The 26,339-nt window shown below is 38.7% G+C and overlaps 1 protein-coding gene across 1 annotated transcript in view; it reads left to right on the plus strand.

The window, feature by feature from the left end:
• Nucleotides 1–861: 861 nt before the first annotated feature.
• Nucleotides 862–26,339, plus strand: part of ALX1 (ALX homeobox 1) — a gene marked incomplete at both ends in the record, with an annotated part of 32,078 nt that continues 6,600 nt past the window's right edge. Inside the window, 3 exons of the mRNA XM_083365427.1 lie at nucleotides 862–1,084; nucleotides 6,006–6,310; nucleotides 16,750–16,878. Of these exons, the coding sequence (XP_083221553.1) occupies nucleotides 862–1,084; nucleotides 6,006–6,310; nucleotides 16,750–16,878 (657 nt within the window). The remainder of the gene's footprint in view (nucleotides 1,085–6,005; nucleotides 6,311–16,749; nucleotides 16,879–26,339) is intronic.

The raw sequence follows: 26,339 nt of genomic DNA on the forward strand, positions 1-26,339 counted from the left end.
TCAATTCCTGGATGCTTCGCTCCTTGATCAGCTTCCAGCCGTGTTTCTTGTCCTTCCCTTCTGGTGCTTTGGAAAATAGCTTGACCCCCCCCCCTCTTCTTCTTTATGGCAGCCCCTCAAATACTGCTATTATCTCTACCCACCCACCCCCGCGCCAAGACCTTTGAAATTTCTAACAGCAGCAGCAGCTGTTTTCCACGCCGCCCTGGCAGCGCTCTCGTTTTTGCTGGCTTCCCCAAGGCGCTTCCTCCGAAGGCGGCCCGAGAAGTTTCCAGGGCGATTTCGGGGTCGCGCTCTCTTGCCGGCTCAGCCAGGGCTTTGAAGCTCCTGCGACAAGCTCAGCCGCCGCTGCTGCCGCCGCCGCCCTCGTTGCCTCTGCCGCTCATCGGTCCCTTGGTCTTCCTCCTCAGGTTTACCGGAGCCGAAAAGCTAAATCTTCGGGTCGAGACGGCGTCGCTGGGGCAGGGGAGGCGGGGAGGGGGCAGGACTCCTCTGGGCTGGGAAGAAGCCGGGCCGAAATGTGAGTCGGTTGCGGTGGACGCGGGGCTCTTCCCAGCCGCTCCCCCTCCCCTTGGCCGGCGTCCCCTCCGCTGTGGGCCGAGGCTTGGAGGAGGAGGAGGAGGAGGAGGAGGAGGAGGAGGAGGAGGCGGGGGGGGGGAGGGAGGAGAGGGAAGGGGCCAGCAGGCTGGGTGGAGCCAGCGGAGGCTGCGCGCGGGGAGGGTTGTTGCAAGAAGTCCCCGCTGCGCTTCCAGATATAAAAAGCGTCGTCGGGGCGCCTCCGTCGCGGCAGCCAGGCAGCAGGACGGCAGCCGGGCGGGCGGGCAGGCAGCAGCTGAGGCGAGCGCAGCTCCGTCGAGGATTATGGAATTCCTGAGTGACAAATTCGGCCTCAAGAGCCCCCCGGCGGCGGCGGGCAAAAGCAGCGATTTCTACCTGGCCTCCGGAGCCCCTTTAGAGCACGTCATGGAAGCGCTGGAGGGCGGCGAAGCCTTCTACGCCAAAGGCGGCGGCAAATGCGTGGGCCAGGCAGCCTACGCTCCTCACGGCCGGTTGGAGAGGACTTCCCCGGCTAGGGACGGTTCCGGTAAGTGAGGCAACGGCGTATGTGGGGGGGGGGAGGGAGAGAGGACGGGGGCGGGTGGCTGTCACGAAACCTGGCCCGGGGTCCTGTTTGCTGAAGCAACGTCGCGCCAATGGACCTGGCCTCGGGGAACGGGGAACCGGTTGAATGGGGAGGGGGGGGCAATTCTTCTCCCTCCTCTAAATTCACAAAAAGTCCGGTTCCGGATAGCAAATTTAGCCTCTGATTTACACACTGGGGTTTTGCACAATACACTGAACCGTAAATTATCAGGAGAGTTGAGAGAGCACAACGGGCCAGGCAAAAACGCGGCTGGCTAGTTTCTGGTTGATGCTGTAATTGGCATTTTCGGGGCTCGATCCACCTAGACCTTTCCCCGACGTTTTTGGATTCCGGTTCGCTTTAGGAGCCTCAGGGAAGAAGATGGGGAGGCGGATAGATTCGCTTTATTTATGGGCGGCGGGATGTGGAGGGGGGGGGGAAGAAAGAGAACCTCAAAAATCCTTGAAATCGACAGGCGTGACTTCGGGGAAAAGGAAAAAAAATATATATATTAAGACCGGCTGTACGCTTTAAAAATCGAGAAAACGTACCTCGTATTCCTCTCCGTCTGCCGTTTCATTTTAAAGTAATAGACAATTTCTGATCGATGCTTGTAAAGTTCTGGACACACTGGTTACACAAACACACACACACACACACCACACACCACACACAGTCTTCCCTCAGGCAGAAGCATGGTCTGGAAAACACCAGGGAATATTTGAACTTCCCGACTGTCCCCCAGACGAATTCCTCCCGATGCACTTTGTTTAGGATTCTCTGGGAAATCCTTGGAAAACGTGTTTTAAATTAAAACGTACACACAGCCCCATATCTTGGTCCATATGCTCGAAATTCTGCCCTTGTATGATTTCTGGATTCATCTACTCGTCGGTCTTACACGGAGGAAACACCAATCCGCTTTTATTTTGTAAACATCAACGCCGTATCTTCCTCTTTCTGAGCAAAACGAAAGTGAATCCACAAAGGTTTGGGCAGGCAGAGTCCGGGATGCTAAACTTAAAATTATTGGCCGGGCGAGGGCGGGGCGGGGGTGGTGGTGGGGAAGGAATGGCAGAAAGCAGCAGTTGTTTGGGGTCAACTGGCACCCCGAAACTTCATTTTACTTTTGACACGGGTGCAGCAGCAATTTTTCATTTTCATCCGCTACTTCACCTCACTGCTATGCGGCAGTGGTCTGAATCGTACATAAGTTCGATTTTTACGATTGAATATCTGACTGGAGATCCCAGCCCATTATAACAGCACAAAATTTGTTTATATGGAGAGAGAACAAGACCACTCAATGAACAACTTATTAGGCAGAACAAAACAAAGCCATGACGGAAGGACCAGGTAACTTAATTATGGTTGGGGGAACATTGTTCTGCCATTGAATTTATTTTTGCATATGGTCAACTGGTCAGTCGCTCTGAATCTTATTTTCTAATAGCTTTCTTCCTCCTTTTTAATTAAGGTACAAAAGGCATCGCTCAGACCAATTCTCTCCATTTATACAGGCATTGGTCAACACGATTTCATTGAATTATTTTTAAAAAAAAAAATTAAAAAAATCTTTGCTGCTTCACAAATAGCTTCATTCTTATATTTCTCCTCTATTTTCTTTCTTTAGCAAATAGTTTTTTTATATTTTATTTCGTGTGCTCCCTAAGATAAATTAAGAGTAAAATAAACGATCGCGCAGCTAAGTAGCGCTCCTGCTACTTCCTTTCTCTCTCTCCCAAACCAGCAGCTGCCCTTTGAGTTAATTTTATGTTGCCTGGAAGTGCTGCGTAGCTTCCTTCGCCCCTCTGCCTACTTGCTGGAGATTGAAGAAACTCTCACAGTCCATTCAAACCAAATGCTGTCAGGACTTAAAATTATCCAAAGGATCAAGTCCTTAGTTTATTCTCTCTTTCATCAGCAAAGTGATGGTGGCAGTAGCGATTAGTAATACATTAGTAGCAGCAGCGAGGCAGACTCTTGCAGAAATGAAGTCCTTGGTTTGCAATTAGATGCTCATACTTAGCTGAAAAGTAAGAATTCAATGGGCTTCTTCAATGCTCTCCAAAGCAACTGTGCAACCTGGCGCTCCTATTAACACTTTTTCCAGTCTGGAAAGTCATTGGAACTTGGTGACTGCCTGGAGTCCTTTTGCCTTTGAAAAGTTTTTCTTCTTACAATTTTGTTTTTCATCCAAAAAGCTGGTCTACCACGCACAGCCACACATTTCACCACTTCTAACTGATAAGGGTATGTTGGAATTAGCTTTTTTTGAAGATTCATAGGGAGCAGATCTTCCGCTAAATTCAACTGTTTCACAGTAGCTTCAGGGTCATCCAAAAATCCGTAACAAAAACATCAGCAAAACATCTCTTGCTCTTTAGGAGGCAGATTTGCCTCCAAAACCTGGAAGCTTTTTCTGTTGCTCTCCCACTTTCACCTCTTATCTATCCCATTCTTTAAACCAGACAAACCAAGTCAAGAAGAAATGCTTGGTTACCTAGTCCTTTAGTTTAAGGGGATTGGAGTTCTCTTTAGTCATGTAATTAGTGCAAAAACTCATCACTTAAGAAAACAAACAATGCAAGGCTGGTCTAAAACATCTAGTAAAAAAATTCCTGCTTTCTGTGATTAGTTAGCCTTTCGGTTTAAATGCTACATTTATTTTCTGATTTGCAATATGTGCAATTATGTGCTACATAATTCACAACAGAAATACGACTTGCTCTCTAATTTTAGACTCAGCCAACTAGTTACAGTTTTGACTTGAAGGCACTGTATTTGTATTTTTTAAAAAAAGAATATAGAATGAAAAATATGATTTTTTCATAGCTGAACAGATACAAATATCAAATTTCTAATGGATAACTGGTTTATTCTGTGCAAAGTTATTCATAAAGACTTTGAATCTGTGGAAGGCTTCTTAGAAATTTTGCAATTAAAACAGCAATGGAAGGTATTTAATACATTATGTTGGAAGATCTTTACATACCAAACACTATATGTCAAATAAAGGAACTATATTAAATGATCATTGTGTTTTGGTAAGTTTAATTTTGAATCATAGTATAACTTCCCTTATTATTAGAATTAAAGATTTATCCTACCATTTGTAACATTCTCAGTGTTCAGTGTGCCTAAGAAAATACAGCTCAAATTATTTCTCAGCACACACTCACACTTCCCGATATTAGCTATGGAGAAATGCAATATCTAATGAATCTACCAATTTCATAAAAGTATTAATTAGTTTGCTATTTGCTAATGCCTATTATTTGGCTAGTATTCATCAATATTTATGGTTTGCATTCATAGAAGATGGCACCAAACTTTTACCAGGAAAGGAACGAGAAAGTATATTGTTGGCAGAATTTAAATCATTGTTGCTCACCTTGCTTAGATTAATTTTTAATTTTTATATATAATTTTATTTTATGTATGTAGGTGCATGATTCTCTCCCCCCCTCTCTCTCTGTGTATGTGATAATACTAATTTATAAGTAAAAACATAAATATATTTGCTCACTAGGACTTTCCTTTGAATTTGCTTGGAATCTCATCTAGAGGTAAGGCCACTAGTATAAATTGTAAACCATGCTTAGCTAAAATCGTACTCAGTGAGCAGACCAGTGTAGTGAAATTACTGGCAGTGACAGAGAACGTTAAAAACAAATTCAAAATAGCAAGCTAAGTTCTTTTCATTGTAATGCTTACTGTTATGGATAAATGGAATGACTTTTTCCTCCTAAACTTGTGAATCTACCCCAACATGTAACATCAATTATCTTGGAAATATGACATTTTTTAAGGAGGGGGGAAATCATGGGAATTTGTTCAGAAGCTAAGTGGGGGTGTTGGAATACTTTAAGCTTTATCTTGGACAGTGAGTGCTTCTGAGAAGGTAAATAGTTCTTGTAGGACCAGTGCAAAATATAGGAAATAACCATTTTGACTTGAGTTATGATTTTAAAGAGCCCCCGCTTCCCAGTTTACAGTAATAAAGAAACTAATTGGGAACAAAGCCACTCCAGTAAGATCCAAGATCATTATTTTTTCGTGAAATATTTTCATTTCTTACTAAGCGTGACTCAGCATGCTCTATTCCTTAAGAAATCCTTGTAATAATTTTCATTATTAAATAATTTGTAAAATAAAATAACTGGACATAATCCATTCAAAGGAAAGCATTTTAAAACTCTAATTAATTTTTCCCCCAAATGGAATATGTTCAGATTGTTCCACTGCATATTCTTTGTTCAGCAATAAGTTTCATTATCCCCAACTGATCTTACTCCTAAGTAAATTTGGCTCTGATTATATTTGATAATATTGCTTGTCTACCTGAAAATAAAATTCATTTGACTACATTATAAATGAAAAATAGACAAGCATAGGCTTGGCAGTATAGTGACCCTTTAGAGATATTATATGGAGAATAAGCCCTATTGAAGAGGGTAACACTTCTTCTAAATGAATAGACTTAATACAAAATTAACTCTCCTGAATACAACAAGATTTATTGCTAAGAAGATATGTTCTGTGCCATGCCGTATGTTTGTATATTGATCTAGTTTTCCATTCTGTATGAATCTACCTACCTAGAAAAACAAATGGCGCTGGCGTAAAAGTGCATTTTACTTTGAAGAAAATCAGACTTAAATCTTGATGAAACTACATTCAAAATCCACAATAATATCCTTATTCATTCAGTAATTTCTAGATACTCACATAACAGGAAGTCTGACCCACGAGTAGACCATGTTCCTATAAACATTTCACACACTGTTCTTGCAAGCAATCTATGGTTTTTCACATAGTTTTAAAAATGATTCTAAACTTAACATGAACGTAGCCCAACTTCATTTATTTTCTTCTGCAGTGAATTTTGGGATTACGAAAGTTGAGAGTCAACCATTGCACTCTGAGATGGGCAGACCGCTGGACTCTTGCAGCAACCTCCGCATGTCTCCTGTGAAAGGGATTCCGGAGAAAAGGGAATTGGATGAACTCGGTGATAAGTGTGACAGCAATGTTTCCAGCAGCAAGAAGAGAAGACACAGGACCACTTTTACCAGTTTACAGCTGGAAGAACTGGAGAAAGTGTTCCAGAAGACACATTACCCCGATGTTTATGTCAGAGAGCAGTTGGCTCTGAGAACGGAACTTACAGAAGCTCGAGTTCAGGTAAGTGCCTTAGTTCCATCCAAAACAGAACAACGCAATCTACTCAGTGTTTCTTAAACTTGGCTTCTTTAAAACATGTGGCTTCATGCTCCCTGGGGAATTCTGGGAGTTGAAGTCCACAGATCTTAAAGTTGCCAAGTTTGAGAAACACTGAATTAGAGGATAAAAGAAACACCTGAAGCAGCTGCGTCTTGCAAAAACCAAACCAAAAGATATAAATTATCAGCCAGACAAAATAAAATGGGTTACTTAGAGCCTTTACTATTCGCTAGCAATAGTAACATGGAACAACTTCCCTAGCTGCCCCCCCCTCCCCCCAATTCTTCACTTCATGATCTCAAGAGTTCGTCCAATAGTCTTGTAAGGTAAGAGAAGATGGTTTTATATTCGCTTCAGCCAGAAATGGCAAAGGCATAGTATCTTCCTTTAGGACATCTGATATGATGCTGGATTATGGACTGAGGACTGTTGGAGTTCAACCAGAGCTGTGATAGCATAAAGCCCTGCTGCTAACAGCAATCATGAAAAGATGAGGAAAAATATGTTACGATATCACAAGTCAATCCTTGCTTGTCTGTGCATGCATCCAGGTGTTGTAAGTCATGAGGCTTATTATTTATTTATTATTATTTATTAATTTAATTTATATACCGCCCTTCTCCCGAAGGACTCAGGGAGGTGAACAGGGCAATACATAAAAACAAGATACAAAAATTAAAAATTATTAAAAAGTAATTAAACAATGCCCATAATAAATTAATACAGATTAAAAATTGAAGTCCATTTATAAAATCCCACCCCGTCCCATCAGGCCAGGCCAGCTTGTTTAAAGAGATCGCGCCGGAAGGAGCGGAGATCGGGCGCCATCCGGAGCTCGACCGGAAGATGGTTCCATAAATCCGGTGCACCCACAGAGAACGCCCTCCCCCTGGGGGCCACCAGTCGGCATTCTTTGACCGGTGGCACCCTGAGGAGGCCCTCTCTGGGAGCGTACTGAGCGGAGGGAAGTTGACGCCGGCCGCAAGTGCTCCCCAAGGTATTCCGGACCCATGCCATGTAGGGCTTTGTAGGTCATTACTAACACCTTGAACCTCATTACTAACACCTTGAACCTTGCATCATGATGCCACAACACTCATCTTGTCATATGCTCTGCTTTCTTTCCCTGGATCCCCTGTCTGTGGCAGCAAATAGTTCTGTTGGACAGCTTTAACTATGCTTCATTAAGATGCTTTGTACCTCCTTTGCATGATCTGCATTTTAGACCTAACTTTTGTTAATGAGGGACATAGAACAGAAGAAGCTATGTTTTCAATAAAAATAATTACGTAGTCCAATTCCTATGTAATTCATTCACATTAGGGACTCTGGAAATATAAAGCTGATGTAAATATGGTAAAATTACTTTAATGTTATGATTAAGGAATGCCAAATTGTGCAGGTAGATAAAGGAATGTATCCGCATTCTGAAGTTGGAAATAACCATCCTTTGTTCAGGAAAGTGATAACTTGCTTAAGCAATAATAAACATAAAATAATAATAAAATGACTCTCTGTAGTGAATTGAAATACCTGTTGATTCTGAAATGTATTTAAAGAGAAGAATAAAGAAAGAACATGTTATATTGAACAGTGTCAAGCATTTTAGCCACTGGCATACTCCTAGCAGTTGAGATCTTTTGAATACCACTATTATCATTCAACTCGCTTTTCCTCAGCTGAGAAATCTTGGGCTTTGGCCTTGAAGTTCACACATGACTCTTCCACCATCTGCAAATCTATATAATTCCAGGAACATTATCTGGCTTTCTACTGATGTGTGATGCCAACATTTTATTGCATGCTCTATGAGTCAACAGCATCATCAGTGAATGATTTTGAAAAGTAGAGTTCTGGATCTAAGATTTGTTGCATTAGACTGGACAGCCATTTGTCTGAAATGGTATAGGGTTTCCTGCCTTAGCAGGGGGTTGGACTAGATGACCTCCAAGGTCCCTTCCAACTTCTTCTTCTTCTTCTTCTTCTTCTTCTTCTTCTTCTTCTTCTTCTTCTTCTTCTTCTTCTTCTTCTTCTTCTTCTTCTTCTTCTTGTTATTATTATTGTTATTATTGTTATTATTGTTATTATTGTTATAAATTAAAACTGTCAAGATTAATGTAGTAAATGGTCAAATAACAGTCTTCTGCTAATCAGTATTCTTGTGCTTCTTCAGATGCAAGTGTAAGCTATCAGTTAAGGCTGTTTCAGATTATTGTATATCCATATCCTCTTCATTATTACAAGCATGATTTTTATGATGCGTTAAGCATATACTTAAACATATATATGATGAACAACAAATGTCTGGCATGCTTGTATTTGTAAGTTCATGTATTTCACCTAGAACTACTAATGCAACTAGATTGGGATCTCATATCCCTGCAAAACTGGCAGTACCAGGTTGAACATTATATAGTTTGCAATATATTATATTGGTAATCTGTAGTTGGTAAAACAGCTGCAATAGTTTAAAATATCACATTTAGTTCCCATTCCTGGCAGCTATTCCCACTGAAATAGCAGAGGCACAGTAATACTTGGGCCACTAGAAGCTTGAAAACTTCTTACATGTTCTGATGGCATAGAAGAAATTAGGGTGTATTTTGGAGTTATTTCATTATATTGATTCTGTCTCAAACAGAACTTTATTGTTCTTCAGTCGATGTCTTCCATATGTTTCAGACTACAGTGATTATTGCCATCCACCAGACTAGAGATTATGGGATTTATAGTCTAATACATCTGAAAGGGTTGTTGCATTAGGTGAGGCTGCATTAATTCATATGTTCGGTAAAATCATGTAACACTTAAAGGGTGATAATGGAGACTTGTCGGATGCAGTTATTAATACAGGTAGTCCTCGACTTACTGCAGTTCGTTTAGTGATTGTTCATAATTACCACAGCATTGAAAAAAGTGATTATGACCGTATTTCGCACTTACGACCATTGCAGCATCTTCATGGTCAAACGATCAAAATTCAGACGCTTGGCAACTGACTCCTGTTTATGATGGTTGCAGTGTCCTGGGGTCAAATGATCCCCTTTTGTGACTTTATGATCAGCAAAGTCAATGGGGAATCCTCATTCACTTAACAACCATGTTCCTAGCTTAATAACTGCAGTGATTCACTTAACAACTGTGACAAGTAAGGTTGTAAAATGGAAAAAAGCTCACTTAACAACTGTCTCGCTTAGGAACAGAAATTTTGAGCTCAATTGTGGTCGTAAGTCAAGGACTACCTATATTGCAATCCTAAATGTATTTTCTTATGAATTAAATGCCTCTGGGACAAACTCATAAAAAATCCTGCTAAGTGAAGCAATTCCATTAAACACAATAGGTTTAAAATGGTAAAGTAGTTAGTACACTGAGAAATAGCTGATAATGAATTAATCAACAAATCCAAAAATATACCTTAAACTGTAGAGAACCGCTATAAAGAAATATAATGATACCTTGGATCCAGACTTTATCACCCTTTAAAAAAACTACTGAGCTTAATTGTTTTGGTTTCAATAAGACTAACTGAAAGTTCACTTAAATCTGGAGTATTGGAGTAATTGAATTAAATGAATTAATCTGTTTTAAATATGATTAAGCCTATATCTTCTTTAGTGGTTGGAAAGGGATGGGTATATGTCTTTTACAGAATGCCTCTTACTATTTTACTTATTTATTTTTATCCTGCCTTTATTAATTATATAAATAATTCAAGGGAGTGAATATACATAATACTCCTGCCCCCTCCTATTTTCCCTAGAACAACAACTCTGTGAGGTGGGTTGAGCTGAGAGAGGGTGACTGGCACAAAGTCACTCAGATGGCTTTTATTCCTTAGGCAGGTCTAAAAGTCACAGTCTCCTGGTTGTATAATTTAATACTGTCTTATTTAAGCAAGCTAAAACTATACTTTCTTAATCCTACTAAATCCAGAATATTTAGTAGTTATTTAACACCCAAAGTATCTTACTGTATTTCTCAAACGAAAAAAAAATAGTGTCAATAAATATTTTTGAAAACTAGGTATCTAAGTCAAAATTTGCTGGCCACAAATTTCAGAATTACAGATTATGGTTTTGCTTTTGCATTTGAAAAAAACTGCTGTACTGTTCATGCAATGTCATGTTTTACTATTTGAAGGAAAAGCGAGTCTATTTCAGAAGGCAGCTGCTTAGGTTTTGCTAAGGCTTCCTAAGTCATTATGGACAGATAAAAGAGTGGCAGAGCCAGAGAGAGAGAGTGATGTTATGGCTTGTATATATTATATTCTTTCCTTGGAACAAAATTGCTGGTTTCATTTTTTTTCTGAGACTGTTTATTCTATTCTTTGTGTACATAGAGATTTCCGGGCTATTGAAGTAAATGCCCTAGATTTTTGCATCTCTGATCAGTCTATTGAAAAAGGCCAGTGTAAGAGAATGGGGATCATAATTCCACCAAGCGGCAACAATATTCCATCATGATATTAAGCAATTTTCAAAGGCCTTACATCATTAGAGACCGGCATCTTGTTAGGCAGGGATAACAAGCAGCAGATTGTTGCTTCATTTTGTATAGGCACTGGTTACTTTATCTTTGCCAGGAGTCGGTTTTGAGTAAATCGATGTAAACAGAAACATTTTGGGGGAGTGTCAGGGTTAAAAAATGTGGGTTTTCCCCCCATGAGTTCCTTCCTAAAATTCAAGCAAATTGTTTGATTTAAATTAGCCAAACGATTGGCTGAATATATGCACTGCACATCTCATTTGGTTAGTATTTCATCAAGATCCAATTTAACTTTCATCCTGCTTCCATGCTGAAAGAGTCTGCCTGAACCTAATTTATTGAAGTGGTTTTCTTTTTCTGTTGCATGTCTGTGGAATAACTGGCACCCAGCCTAAGGAGAGGGTCAAGTCCTTTATAGTGACAGGGGCCTAAATATTAAATATTATGAGTTATTTATTCCTACTGTAGGGAAGGCAAATGGGGAATGGGGAGGCAAAAATGTTTCCCAGAGCCCTCATACAGTACAGGTTTATGAACAAAAAAAAATCTTCCTTGCAATTGATTATGCAGTTGGGTAAATTTTATTGACTAGTGATTGCTATACATCAGAGGTGTCAAACTGCCGGCCTATGGGCTGGATGCATCATCCGGAAGCCACGCCCACCCCATTGCCAGCAATGGCAAAACCGTCCCGATACGTTGTGCGACATCACGTGACGTCGCAAGTTTGACTTGTCTGCTATACATGATCATGATATATTTATTAGCTATGTTTCTCCTTTTGATGGTTTTGGGGGCATTTTTCAAAATTGTTCTATTAAATTTGCAAGAGGGCCTGCGGAAAATTAATTCATATGCTGGTGTTTCAGCACGGCAGTTACCTTGTTCTGCTATTAGGTGAAAATAATTTCAAGTGGTTTAATTGTTTCTTAATTGGCTAATCTTTAACTGCCCTGAAGGAGTGTTCTATTTGCAGCAGATTTATTATGTAATGCTAACTATGAATGTGATGGAGTATTGGTAATGCTAGAATATATTCAGTCATTCAGTTGAAAAGGAACAAATATGAAATAAATTATTTGTGTAGTTTGCCATGCTAACATGCATCTTGTAACAATAACTTTGGAAGGTCACATACAGCTACTAGCTTTCATGAAATTCCAGTCCTGTTATGACTTGGGTCTAGCAGCTCCAATAAAGCAACTAATTCCAGCTTATATTTCCTTGAGAGTTGCAGATAAGCCTTTGTACTGGATACTGGAGAACACAAAAGTAGCAAACCTTAAGAACATAAATTCCATCTGCTTCATATCAGCTAGTTACAATATGCTTGATGTAAGTAGGCTGCCTTTGAAAACTTCAGTTGGTTCAAAAAATACTGTGCTTCTTTTATTTAGTGTAGCTGAATTATTGACTGGATCAGCAAGGTTTTAGAGTCAGCATGGAAGAAGGTAAAAATTGGGATTGTATAAAACGTAGCAATGTCCAGATTTTTTGCCAATTGGTTTTCTTCAAGATGAGTTTTTTTATTTAAGTTTTCTATTTTTGTTCCCCAACTTTTCTCTACTTCTGCAGCTGTTGATATTCTTAGTAAACATTCGCCTTTTTTATTAAAACAAAACAAAACAAAACAGAATTGTATGAAAATGACCGAGGTGAGATTGAATTGCAAAACACAACACCATTCTTTGAAAGCCAGTACCTAATTCCAGAATGCTGACTAATTCAAACCAGAGGCAAGAATTTGTCCATGGTACTAAATAAAAAAAAAAAAGTAGGGATTATGTCCCAGATGCAAAATTGCAGTTTGTCCCCCACCTCCAAAGAACATCAGAACACCCATGTCACAGTAAGTAAAATGTGGAAAATAGAGAAACACGTATATTCAAAGATGCATAGAAAAGTATCCCATATTAAAACTCATATGCAATCAAAATAAAGCCAATAAAAAGAAGGAAAGCAGCCCACATTGCTTACGTGATCTCCAGGTCAAATTTGTAAACATAGTAAAAAAAATGTACATCTCCATGAAAGAAAATAGACATGTCTTGGGCATGGGCAAAGACTTCTCATTTCCTTAAAACTTCCTATAGTTTCTTTGGATGTTCTCTGCCATTGCCATTTTGTACCACAGCCTGCTATTATTATTGCTTCAGATGAGATTGCATAAATAAAGAAGATGCTAGGGCGGGGGTGTCAAACTGACGGCCCACTGGCCAGATGCATCATAGCAAAACCACACCTACCCCATTGCTGGCAATGGCAAAAAAGTTGCAATACATCGAGGCACGTCATGTGACGTTGCGGAGTTTGACACCCCTGTGCTAGGGTCAGGAATTTTATCCTGCAGCTTGCCAGTTTTCATTTAATATTGTAAGGGAGAGAGGGGGGGGGAGGGAGGGAGGGAGGGAAGGAGGGAGGGAGGGAGAGAGAGAGAGAGAGAGAGAGAGAGAGAGAGAGAGGGCAAAAACCCACAAATGGGATTAAGTGGCTTTCATCTTCACTCCATCTGAGGGCTCTTGCTCTGTTCCCATGCTCTCTTTCTTTGCCTTTTCCTTTCAAAGGATAGATTTTTCTGTTGCGTAAGTCCATTTCTGGCTGCCTTTTGGTACACATAGAGTTTTGTTGTAAAGTTTGCTTTTACAAGTGCCTTTTACTTATGGAACAATATTTTAAAGGATATATTCCCAAGCACAATGTTTTGACTGGGCTAATGTTTTAGACCACAAGAAGATGATATAGGGCCTTCTTCACCAGTGCGTTTATGGAGACTTGCTAGTGCCCCTGGGCTCCTTGCCTTGTCTGACTTTATTTTTTTTTTAAAAAAGATACTTTAATTGTTTTAAAAATTGAAGCTGGATAGTGTAAAATAGTCTCTATCATCATCTTTATTTTCAAGACTGCTTCTGAAACTCTAATCGAATCCACAAATATTCTTAAAGATGGTGGATGAAGACAACCATCAGATCTGTTTGGAAATATGTCCTCCTATTACCTTTGGATTCAGAAAGAGTGACAGGGAACAACCTGACTAGTTTGCCTCTGTTATTTTATAACAGACCACTTGTCCAAAAACATATCTTCTCTGTCCTTAGTTTAATCAGTGCTTCTCAAACTTGACAATTATAGGTTTTGTGGACTTCTTCACATATCTTAAAATGGTCACATCTGAAAAACATTGGTTTAAATGGTAATTGGTATTTTTGATTTTCATGAATGAAGGCAACTATACATGTCCCGGGATAATGTTGCAGGATCCAATCTGGGTCGGTCATCAGGACCAGAGGTTTAGTCTTCTGAGCTTTCGGACTCGTGCTGGAGCCCATCTTCAGGGAATTCCTTTCTACTGGAATGTGTGCTTTGGACTATTCTATTCACAGTATTTATGTGGTCCCTGGTTAGGTGTGCCTTCTTATTGCTTAATTGGCATGCTGATGGCCAGCTATTAAGTTGTTGGCTGTTTTTTTCCTTGTGTTGCCAAATCCTTCTAAATACTAATACTAGAATAGAATGGAATGGAATGGAACAGAACAGAACAGAACATTGCTGGAGGGGACTTTGGAGGCCTTCTAATCCAGCCCCCCACTCAAGCAGGAGAACCTATACCATCTCAGACAAGTGACTGTCTAGCCTCTTCTTGAAAATCTCCAGTGATGGAGCGCCCACGATTTCTGGAGGCAAGCTGTTCCACTGGTTGATTGTCCTCACTCTCAAGAAGTTTCTCCGTAATTCCAGGTTGGTTCTCTCTTTGTTCAATTTCCAACCATAGTTTCTTGTTCTGCCCTCTGGTGCTTTGGTGAATAACGTGACCTCCCTCTTCTTTATGACAGCCCCTAAATGCTGGAATACTGCTATCATGTCTCCCCTATTTCTTCTCTTCTTTAGAATAGCCAAACCCAAGTCCCATAGCCATTATTTGTATGTTTTAGTCTTCAGGCCTTGAATCATCTTAGTTGCTCTTCTCTGAATTTTTTTCCAAACTCTCAACATCTTTTTCGTGTCATGGCGACCAAAATTGGCTGTAGTATTCTAGGTGTGGTCTTACTAGGATTTTACTAGTACACATACATAAATACTATACATAGCACACATTCCAGTAAAGAGAAGTTCCCCAAGGATGGGGGCTCCAGCATGAGTCTGAAAGCTCAGAAGACTAAACCTCTGGTCCCAATGATTGACCCAGATTGGATCCTGCATTTTTTATTTTGCTTGCCATATTTAGCATATTTTAAATAAAAATGCTTGAAAATGGTAGAGATCCAGTTACAAATGATTGTGCAGAACAAATATTCTCAGATACTGGAAGTCTATCAGTTGTAGGGTCATATTCTTATGGGTATATTTGTAATTCTATTTTGCTGAAGGCTATGAAAATTCCCCACTCCACTTGTCCAGAGAACATATTATGGGAACTTAATCATGAGGTCTTTTACATGACAAAATATCTTTACAATGGCTTGATGTCTGGGATGATGAAAGGTGTAGGCAACAACATATGATGATTTAAAGTTAGGAAACATTGTTAATTTTAGATATTCAGAATACATCATGGAATTATATTGCAGAATTCACCAAAATGCCTTAGTGTAACAGGGAAGTAATTTTTCTAGGCTCATCTGATGCATGCCTGTTGCTCTCATGCAATGGGTTATCAGAGATCAACAAAAAGCCTACTAAAAATATAGGCATACCTTGGAAATATTATGGATTTGGTTCCAGATCACCACAATGAAGGGAATATTGAAAATAAAGAGAGTCACACAATTTTTTTGCTTTCCCATTGAATATGAAAATTATATGTAGTATATACAGTATGCTCCTTTGACACTTGAAGTGGTAAAAGAAGTAAAGAAGAAGAAAAAGTCGAAAGTATGTACTATATTGTAGTCTGTCAAATGTACAATAGTATCATATCTAAAAAAATCAATGTGCAGACTTTAATTAAAACATTGTACTGCTAAAATGCTAATCATCATTTGATTAATGCTGAAAATATGTGGGACCCTTGGTTGCTCCCTGAGGCTGGCGGTTTTCTTGCAGATGTTTCATTACCAAAATAACATCATCAGTGCATTACAAAAATGTGACACAGAGACACAAATTGAGCAAATGCTATTAGAAAAATGGTGCCAATAGACTTGTTCAATGCAGTGTTTTCACAAACCTTCAATTTGCCCACATCTTATCAAATATTCAAAAATATGATGTTTGCAATGGAAACCCTTCCTGTCTGAACTCCAGCCTGATTATTTGAAAAGGACTTTTGAAATTATCTTGAGGGTAGGAGGACATTAAACTAAAAGCTACATGAAGTCTAAAGGTTATTGGTTATCAAACTGCATTAGTCTATAAAAAGGAGTTTTATGGATTGAGACTTGGACCACAGTTCAGCCATTCTTGTGCTTTTTTATTCTGTCATCGTAAAAGGTCTCCATTAAGAAGTCCTTCCTCTCTGTCTGCCAGAAACATCTTTCACTGCATGTCTTAGGAACAGCTTATGATGGTACCTATCAAGATCAGAACACTGTTAGGTTCTAGGATTTCATTAAAATCCAAAACAGAGTAAAGGATAATTTCTTATCTGCAAAATGCTATAAATTTAAAGATGACCTATTAAATCATAAGTCAAGAAGTGACCTTTGGCCATGTTTCTCCTCAGTGCTTTGGACCAAGGGCTGTATTTGGTTGAATGAATTAAATGATGGAGATGTATAGCAGAGCAAAGAAATATTTATGGTGTGGACATAATTTTTCAAGGTGCCTTTGGGATGAATTCAGGAGTTTCAGGGGTCAGCTACAATCCTGGGACTTAAGCAATTTATCACTGATCTATGGGCTGGCAAAACAATTAAGAGGGAGGGCAGCAAAAATGGTTTTTTTGGACAATCTAATAATTTTCTTATTTGACATAGGTCTGGTTCCAAAACCGAAGAGCAAAATGGAGAAAGAGAGAACGTTATGGACAAATCCAACAAGCAAAAAGTCATTTTGCTGCCACATATGATATATCTGTTTTACCACGGACTGATAGCTACCCCCAGGTATTAAATATTGAATATTTATTGTTTTGTTTCTTTTCTCTGCAAGACAAAACCATATAAATCTTATTTATCACATACACACAGACACATCAAGCAGCACAATTACTGTATAATTGCTATACAATAAATTCATTTTTTCCTACATTGTTTGCATCTATATTGGGGATTTTGTGTGCCACATGGAACACTTGTCTGGAGGTATTTCATTCTGTGTGAAGAATTAGAACTCTCAGTACAAGAAAACCTTTTCTGGAACAGAGATGCAGGCAGCAGAGTTAACCAGGGGGAAGATGGCAGTTCCTTCAGTTGTGAGATGTTTCAGCACCAGGCTGTCTGCTTCCCAGTAGATGTGGTTTAGCTATGATGTATTTCAAGACATTTTAAGTAGAAGTCAAGATGAAACCTATAAGCTTGTAAAATCATAAAAAGTTTTGACCAAATTTCTGTAGATTTTGCTCTTTCAATTCAATGCAGTTGTTAATTATTACAAGAAATCTGCCCTTGTGTATCATGATAAAATAATGCTTGGAGACATTTTTAGCAATCAATAACCAGCTTGAACAAGAATTTTATAAAAATAGTAATGCAGCCAACCATCTGTTTTCTTTTTATTCCATTCTCCGAATTGTTAGTTGTATAATTTTATTTTCCTTCAGATACATTTTGGAAAGTTTTTTTCTCCCCTTTGCCTTCCATAAATGTCAGGAAGCATTGTAATCAGAACAACTGAAGTGTTTACAAAGATAAATAATTAACTGTTGGAATATTGCATGAAATATTCAGAAAAAAACTTCTTTCAACTCTTTCCAAAGTCCCAAAGCTGGCTTCCTAGCAAAATGTCAGGCATTAACCTTTTGTCTGAGAATTCTACTATTTTTTCTGTTCTGACAATCTGGTGGAGTCTTGTAGATGATTTAGAATCTTCTCACATATTATAAAATCAGCTGTAATTGTGCTAATACAACAGCTTTTCTTTGTCAATGTTATGTCCTAATAAAACTAACATAGGTGCTTTAGTATCTCCATTTTTCTGAAAGTAGGAAAAGCATGGGATGAACTTCCAAGTAAAACTATTTAGAATGGAGATTCCAATGCAAAAAGGTAAAACAATCGTCCATATTGTTTTTATATCAAAGATTTATTTCTTGACTAGGTATAGTTAGAGATCAAATTGATTGATTTTGTAATATCTTATATCTGTTTGCTACAGTCTTCCTCACAACGTTGCTTATCAATTCTCTGGAGTATATCATCTCTCATCATTGGTTATGCTGACTGGAGCATGTGAAAGTTGTAGCACAAAATCAGTGCTTGCATATTCTGAATTAGAAAGGAGAATTGGAAAATCTGAGTGACTGTATAGATAATTCATGCATTTGTAACTCTTTCCTTCCTATGATTTCAATAAACATATAGAGTGAAATCTCCTACGGTCACATAGAGTAAAGACTATTTATGAGTCATGAGCCACTTTCAATATTTTATTTATTTTGGCTAATAATCTACTTCATTCATAAATAACTCTAAACGGTGTACATTCCAAAGGAGTAGAAATGTTAAAGCAATAAATAATACAGTACAAAAGCGAACAACTAACAGTAATGTTCACTTCCATCTTATTATATAATACCATTCTTGTTAACATTACAATTATAAAGGAGCATCTGCAGTTTGAATGAAAAAAAAGTCAAGATGGTACTCTGTGATTGACATATGTTTAAAAGGAGAGGGGTTAGATTGTGCACCCCCTACAGATGCTCCTGCAATCATTTAATCACGAATGGGGAATCCCTAAAGCAGGGGTAAGGCAACCTTGGCTCGTTTATGACTCGTGGACTTCAACTCCCAGAATTCCTGAGCCAGCCATGAAGAGAGAACTACTGTGTATGTGTGTCCCAAAATTGCTTTCTAAAGAGGCAATTGGACTTTCTTGTTTTTCTTTGAAGATGTTTCATTTCTCATCCAAGAAGCTTCTTCAACTGTACATGTGGATCCCCTCGAGCTTTTGTGAGAAAAAAAATGAGATACATTTAATCAGTGCATTACATTATATTGTAATATTTGCTGAAAACTAGATCTCCGTGGGGAGCTTTAAACTAAATTCTACTCAGAAGTAAATGTGAGGAACCAAAACCTGAGGAAACCACTTCAGAAATTATTGTTCTCTTATTCTCCTTCAAACAGGCAGTACTGAGATGTATGAAACCTATGAAAGTTTAGCAAATGATTAGTCTTCTATTTTCCAATCAAAATAGCAAGAAGTAACATAAGTAGAGAACTTACTGCTATTAGCAGTCTAGTTGGCCTTATGTAATCATAAAATGGTGAGATAGTCTATTGGAGGAAATGTGTTCCATCTATTGCAATCTTCCTCACAATGAGAATACTTAAAACTACATGATTCTACTTTGTGAGCCAAGGATGTGAGGAAATCTTTCTCAGGCTTCCTCAAACCATTATATATTCAAGTTGGACAGTATTTAATATTTTATTGTTATGTATATGTAGGGGTGTGGGTCTATACATATGTTGTATGTTTTAGGTATGTGTCATGTATGTGTCTCACTTTGAGAGCGGGCAACTAAATTTCATTTTTGATGTGCGCCATTGTGCCCACAGTAAAAAAAATGACAATAAAGATTATCTTTTATCTTAACTTAACTTATCTTATCATCTTATCTTATCTTATCTTATCTTATCTTATCTTATCTTATCTTATCTTATCTTATCTTATCTTATCTTATCTTATCATCTTATCTTATCTTATCTTATCCTATAAATATACACATGCTCTTTGTTAAATGTGCATTTTAATTTCACATCAGAGCCCTTTATGAGCATACATGGATAACTTCCATTAGCAACAATCAGGGTTACATCCTATATTCCAGTTAAATACTGCATAGGGTCAATATTATGGTATTTGACTAAATGTTGTTTTGTTCTATGTAATTACAAAGGCTCTCAGTCCTTCTAAAAATCAGTAATTCACATTAATTGACCACAACTTTTTACTTTTAGTGGAATACATGATATTCCCCTTAAAGAATATTTATTTGGCATTATACTTAACTTAGTAAGTGGGAAATGGCAATTATGAGTGCTTTAATTGTAATTTCCAATTATTAACTATATAATCCATGAAGTTGTCTATGGATCATTAGGAGACCCTTACACAAAGAGTTTGGCACTGATACTATATCTGTACCATGCCCCGGCTTTCCCACATCATCTTCTTTGGCACAGCTCAAACTGCGAAACTTTTATTTTGAGATGCAGGAGTTTGATGGGACAGTTCAGTTTCCTACTAGAATTCCCACATGCTTTGTCTTCCTGACTACATGGCACATGGCTGCCCTGGCAGATGCAAAAATTGTAGAATTCCCTAATGTCTATATATCAGTTTTGTAAGGTGTTTTTTTTGGTTATTGTTATTGTCAGACCTATTTTTCTTTTCTCCTTTGCCAGAAAAACAAATGGTGGGAAGCTGCAAATTTCTGTGGTTCTCTATTTGTCAGTTAGAAGAAATGCCAATCAGTTTGGAACCTGGCAGGATAAGTCTATTTTGGATAATTTTGATATATGTGAAACTGGTTACTATGTGGAAGTGCCCAAATTTTCACTGCAGTCTTATTAAGAAGATACTCTTGGAAATTTGGGAACCAAAAATTTATTTAAGGCTTAGATAAGCCTTAGGACTAGGGGTCCTTAGGACTAGGGGTGACATGATAGCAGTATTCCAATAACTAAGGTGCTGCCATGAGGAAGAGGGGGTCAACCTATTCTCCAAAGCACCTGAAGGCAGGACAAGAAACAATGAATGGAAACTAATCAAGAAGAGAAACAACTTAGAACTAAGGAGAAATTTCCTGACAGAACAATTAATCAGTGGACCAACTTGCCTCCAGAAGTTGTGGGTGCTCCAACACTGGAAGTTTTTAAAAAGAGATTGGACAACCATTTGTTTGGAATGGTATAGGATTTCCTGCCTGAGCAGAGGGTTGGACTAGAAGACCTCCAAGGTCCCTTACAACTCTGTTATTCTGGTTTTTCTGTTTAGTAGAAAAATTTACCATTTTATTATTGGATGATAAAATTGAGCTACCACATTCCTGAATAATCTTTGGATCAGGGAGCTCCATAAGAATTGTTGGGCAGTCTAAAAGAGCATCAAGAAATAATATGCCATAATATTCTTTTTAAATAAATGTAGAATGACTTAGTAATAATGCCTGAAAGGTAACTCCTTTCACAAGCTCTCTGAAAGGTATAGGGGCCTTTATTTTACTTTTACACTTTCAGGATTTACTACAGCAAGAGAAAAAAAATGTTTCTGATAGCTTCTTGTTGAATTCATTTTCAAATCTAGTAATTTGGTGGTGCAGTGGTTAGAATGCAGTACTGCAGGTTACCATGGACAATGGTATCAAAAGCCACTGAGAGGTCTAATAGGACTAGGACAGAGGGACAACCTCTGTCCCGAGCCCGCCAGAGATAATTCACCAGCGTGACCAATGCTGTCTCCGTGCTGTACCTGAGCCTAAAACCCAATTGGTACGGGTCCAGATAGTTAGTTTCCTCCAGGAACAGAGAGAGCTGATGTGCCACCACGCTCTCAACAACCTTCGCAAGAAAGCGAAGGTTGGAGACCAGATGATAGTTGTTCAAAATAGCCGGGTCCAGGGCAGGCTTCTTGAGGAGGGCCCTCACCACCGCCTCCTTCAAGGCGGCAGGGAAGCTACCCTCCCTCAAAGAAGCAGTTATTACTGCCTGGAGCCAGCCTCGTGTCCTCTCCCGAGCTGCATACACCAGCCAGGAGGGGCACGGGTCCAGTAAACATGTACAGTAGTGGAACTCAGCTTCCCCATGATCCTGTCCACCTCTTCCGGAGTCACAGGGTCTAATTCTTCCCAGATAACATTCCTAAGACTGCTCGACTCTGCCCAGGGTTGTTGTCCAGAAAACAGATATGGTGGGGATGGATGAGGAAGACAGGAAGACATAGATACAATGATTAAAGTGGGATCAGTTGTGGCTATGGGGTAATTGGGGTGATACAAGAATCTCTCCCAGATAATGGTGATAGACAAACAATAGAATATAGCAAGGCACACAATTCCAAATCATCAGGTTCTTGCTCTGAAAGAGAGTCCTTTTTTGTAGCATTTTACAAAAAAATAAGGGTAAAGATGGGCTAATTTAATTGAGAAAAAAATTGTTCACTTTGTGAAAAATAATGCATGTCATCTCTTTTTTTGCACTTTTTCCTCCAAAGGAGAGACTTAAATAACTGCTGTTTCTGAAAAACAAAACTGCTAGAATCCTCCTTTCTTTAAAAACAACAACAACCCAAACCTGTATACAATACAGGTTGGCTATGTGTGGCATGGAATATAGGATTCATATGGACAATAAGAACACACCTATGTCTCTACAAACCAGCACTTCAAGTTTAATATCATGTATTCTAGGGTGCCATGGTTTACTCTCCTGATTCCTGAAATGGTTCAATATATGATTGTAGGAGAGTCCCATTTCTTAGATTTATTTACATGGCAAGAGAGAGATAGGGAAGACAGAATGAACGCACTGTGACATATAATAATTATGTTTAAGAAAACAAAGTAATCACAACCATGGAACTCATTAGGTCAGCTACTATCTTTCAGTGCAATTTAACTCACATGTAGAAGAAAGCCAGAATCATAATCAGAATGTGAATAAAGCAAAAGAGGACTGCCTCCTGCTCCTTATCCAAATATTGCTTTTGTTTGTGCAGTAGAGTTGCCTTGCCTGTGTTTTAGATGTGTGTTACTGCATCTCCCAGAAATTCAAGTCATCCTGCCCAACTCTTCTGGTGGGCACTCAATCAGGAACGTATGTGGTAGAATAACTTTTTACTATAGCCTTTCTCTCATGCTTTGATCCTCTCACCTAATGTGAAGGAAGCCAGGAGCCCATCACTTCACACCCCTTGGAATTACTAATAACTTTAGCACTAATGTTACAGAAGACCTGGAGGCTTGTTTGCCGTGTGTATGCAGATGTGATATTTAGTTCTCATGTATAGCATGAGGCATTTAGTTGATTGAGTGAAGTTAATATAACTCCAAACAGGACTGGGTCTTTGAGGGCTAACTAACTTTTGGGTTAGCTGCCTGGATCAATTGGCCTTTTTTGATACTGCCTGGAAATGCTAGCCCCCATTGGCCTAATTAAATTTCTTGTGGAGACTGCATTGAACTTGGTACAACTGCCTGTGCTGATATTGTCTATTTGATGGAATTATTTGACTAACACACAGCTTTAAATGATATCATCCTGAGGTTTTGGCTTTAAGTTCCAAGCTATGATATTTTAAGCTGATACCCTTCTAGGTTTTTTCATTATCAGTATAACATGGGAATTGTAATCAGTTTGACTAAGCAGCATATATTGACATTCAGTGATAAATTACTGAGGTTCATTTTCATGGTTAGCTTGTTTATAATCATTTTACAATTTTTATAATCTAGCTAATGGACATCAAACATAAAATTGTAAAATTGTAAAAAATAAAGCGAATCTACTAGTTCAGTGTACAGTTGACAACTAACCATCAGAACATTACATTAGATTGGGATGGTATTTGGACCATCCCCATTTAACGTACATTGGGCCACACAATACTGCACATAGCTTTTTATTTTCTATAACATTAAGACTCAAGATGGCTATTGTTCTTTTCAGTTAGATTTTGATATCAGCTGGCATGATATACCTTTTTTTCTCTCTGCTATTTACTTTGAAGTTCTTGGAATATGTCTAGAATTTCTTAGTTTGTATGACATCTATTACTTGTAGTTATCTATTTCACTTTCCTATTACTTGTTCTTCCATCTTCCATTGCTGGTACGATGAGTCATCACTTAAGAGTCCAGAAATGACTTGGAGGCCAGGGCTTGGTATTTCTATCTAGCAAATAGTGGGACGGCTATCTCAAAGGTGCTTTTTTCCTTGACGAGTAAGAAGAAAACATTTCACTCCTCATCCAAGAAGTTTCATCAGTTGAGCTTCTTGGATGAGAAGTGAAACATTTCCTCAAGGAAAAACAAAACCCGGTCCAGATAACTTTTGAAAAAGCACCTTTGAGACAAGTATAACTTGGATAACTGAGAATCTCCACATACAGTGGGGCTGCTAGTTAATGAGATTTAAGGTGCTGGTACTTACCTTTAAAGCCCTACATGGCTTAGGACCGGGATACTTGCAGGATCATCTGCTGCCAGGAACGAATTCCCATCGCCCAGTACGCTCACACAGAGAAGGCCTCCTCAGGGTACCGTCGGCTAAACAATGTCGGCTGGCGACCCCCAGGGGGAGGGCCTTCTCTGTGGGAGCACCAGCCCTGTGGAACCAGCTCCCCCATGAACTTCGGATGGCCCAAGATCTCCGGTCCTTTCGCCGCGGCCTCAAAACACTCCTTTTCCACCTGGCTGACCTGGACTGACAGGAATTTTAATTATGCTTTTTAATTTTTAACTCTAACTTTTAATTTATTTTAATTTTAATTTTAATTTATTGTACAGAGGCCTTTAATTTTAATTTTTATCTTAACTTCTGTATTTATTATATGTTACTGTTGTTAGCCGCCCTGAGTCCTTCGGGAGATAGGGCGGCATATAAGTCCAAATAATGAATAAATAAATAAAGAAAGAATATTTGAAACTGATTAATAATCTGCATTTGCAGTGGTTATAAATACAAATGAGAAATGCATATTTAAGGGTATCTCTTTAAGATTGTAAAGGACATAATCTTTAGTTTAAATTTTTTTTGTGTAGCAGGGTAACATACTAGAGATAAAATAACTTCAAATTATATATCTTCTGCCAGGCCCCATAGATTAAAGTTATCTTTACCTATTAATTGGCTAAAATTGTAGTTGATGCAGAGATGAGTTAAACTGTTTGAATCTTACAGACCCTATGTAACATACTCAGACATAAACACATACATGCACAAAAACACTAAATGATACTTTGGTGATTTCATGTTAACCACAAGAGAAAAACTTAAAATGTTCGTGATGTAACAGAAACCAGAGGTGAGATCTATGTGTAGGCTTATTCAGAAACTCCATGAATTACCTTTTATATACTGCACAGATCACAGAAAATTTAAACAAGAATAATTATATTTATATTCAAGCACTGTTTTCTTTCCCTCCCATGTACCAGGGTTTTCTACTTATTGTAAAGTAGTAGTTTTATTTATTCTGAATTCCAATATAAATTTTAGGCTTAGGTTTTTGTTTTATGATACTTACACTATATACCTTGCTAAGTAATGTGTCTTCAGCATGTATTTTTATATTTAAAGAAGTGGAAGAGATAAAACTCACAGTACCATAACTTTTAAAGTTCAACTAAATTCATGAGCCAAGCAGTAAGTGTTGTGTTGTGTTCATATTATCCAATTTATATTCTCTCCACTAAGAAAACTTTTCACAGTTGCTTGCCAGCTTTATAAATTCTTAATGTGTTTGTCTGACATAAAGTTTGTGTTTAAATTTTCAACTTTCACAGCAAATTAAAATGATAATGTACAATCACTTTGCAATAAAACAAGGAAAACATTTGCCATTTGCTCTTAAACCATGTGTTGCTAGAAGGATTACAGGCTCTGTATACATAAACTTTAAACAAGAAGATAAAAACTGTGATACATTAATATAATGTAAGGAGGAATAAAGAAAAAGAAATCAAAGAAAAAGCAAAAAGTACAAAAAGGGGAAAAAGTTGAAGAAAAATAAAAAAGAAATAAAAAAGTGAAGAAGTAGCAATAGATATTCTTCATCGTAGCTATAAACTTAATATCAGTAATATCAGTGTCATCTTGATATTAACTTGACAACATCTGACTACCAATTTGTTATAAGTGCCCTATGTGGATATCCTTAGCACTATATGGCTCGTCTGCGTTACTCTAGTGTTGACTTGTACGCTCTCAGGGGGGTTTCTCCCTCCTGGGTACGACCTGCTACCTTTGTTTGTAATTCCCTTAATGACGGGCCCAATTTTTGGGACCCTGAGAGGTGGCTGGGTATGGATAGGGGCCTCTGGGGGAAATGCATCAAGAGGCCCCTAGTATGTTTTTTAGCCGGTTGTTTTAAAGGGTTAGGGAGGGGGGGTAATGGTAGGGTTGGGAGGGAATTAGGATGTGTTCCTTCAAGCGGCTGTCAGTCTGGGCCGGAGAGGGGTTTGGGGTTGGGGGCTTCTGGTTTTCCTGGTATTGGGGTGGGGTTTCAAATCCCCATGACGATAGGGAATGGCAGCAGGCGGTCACACAGAGGGCCATATCGACATCTGGGATCACGCCCCTGCTGTCTTCAAGTGGTGGCGTGCTCCGACCCTCCGGTTGGTACCCGTTTACCCGGGGGTGCGGGGGATCAGGTCCCTGAGCTTAGGCTGGTGTACTTC

This window comes from Vipera ursinii, assembly GCF_947247035.1.
Source record: "Vipera ursinii genome assembly, chromosome: 6".
NCBI classification, from domain to species: domain Eukaryota; kingdom Metazoa; phylum Chordata; class Lepidosauria; order Squamata; family Viperidae; genus Vipera; species Vipera ursinii.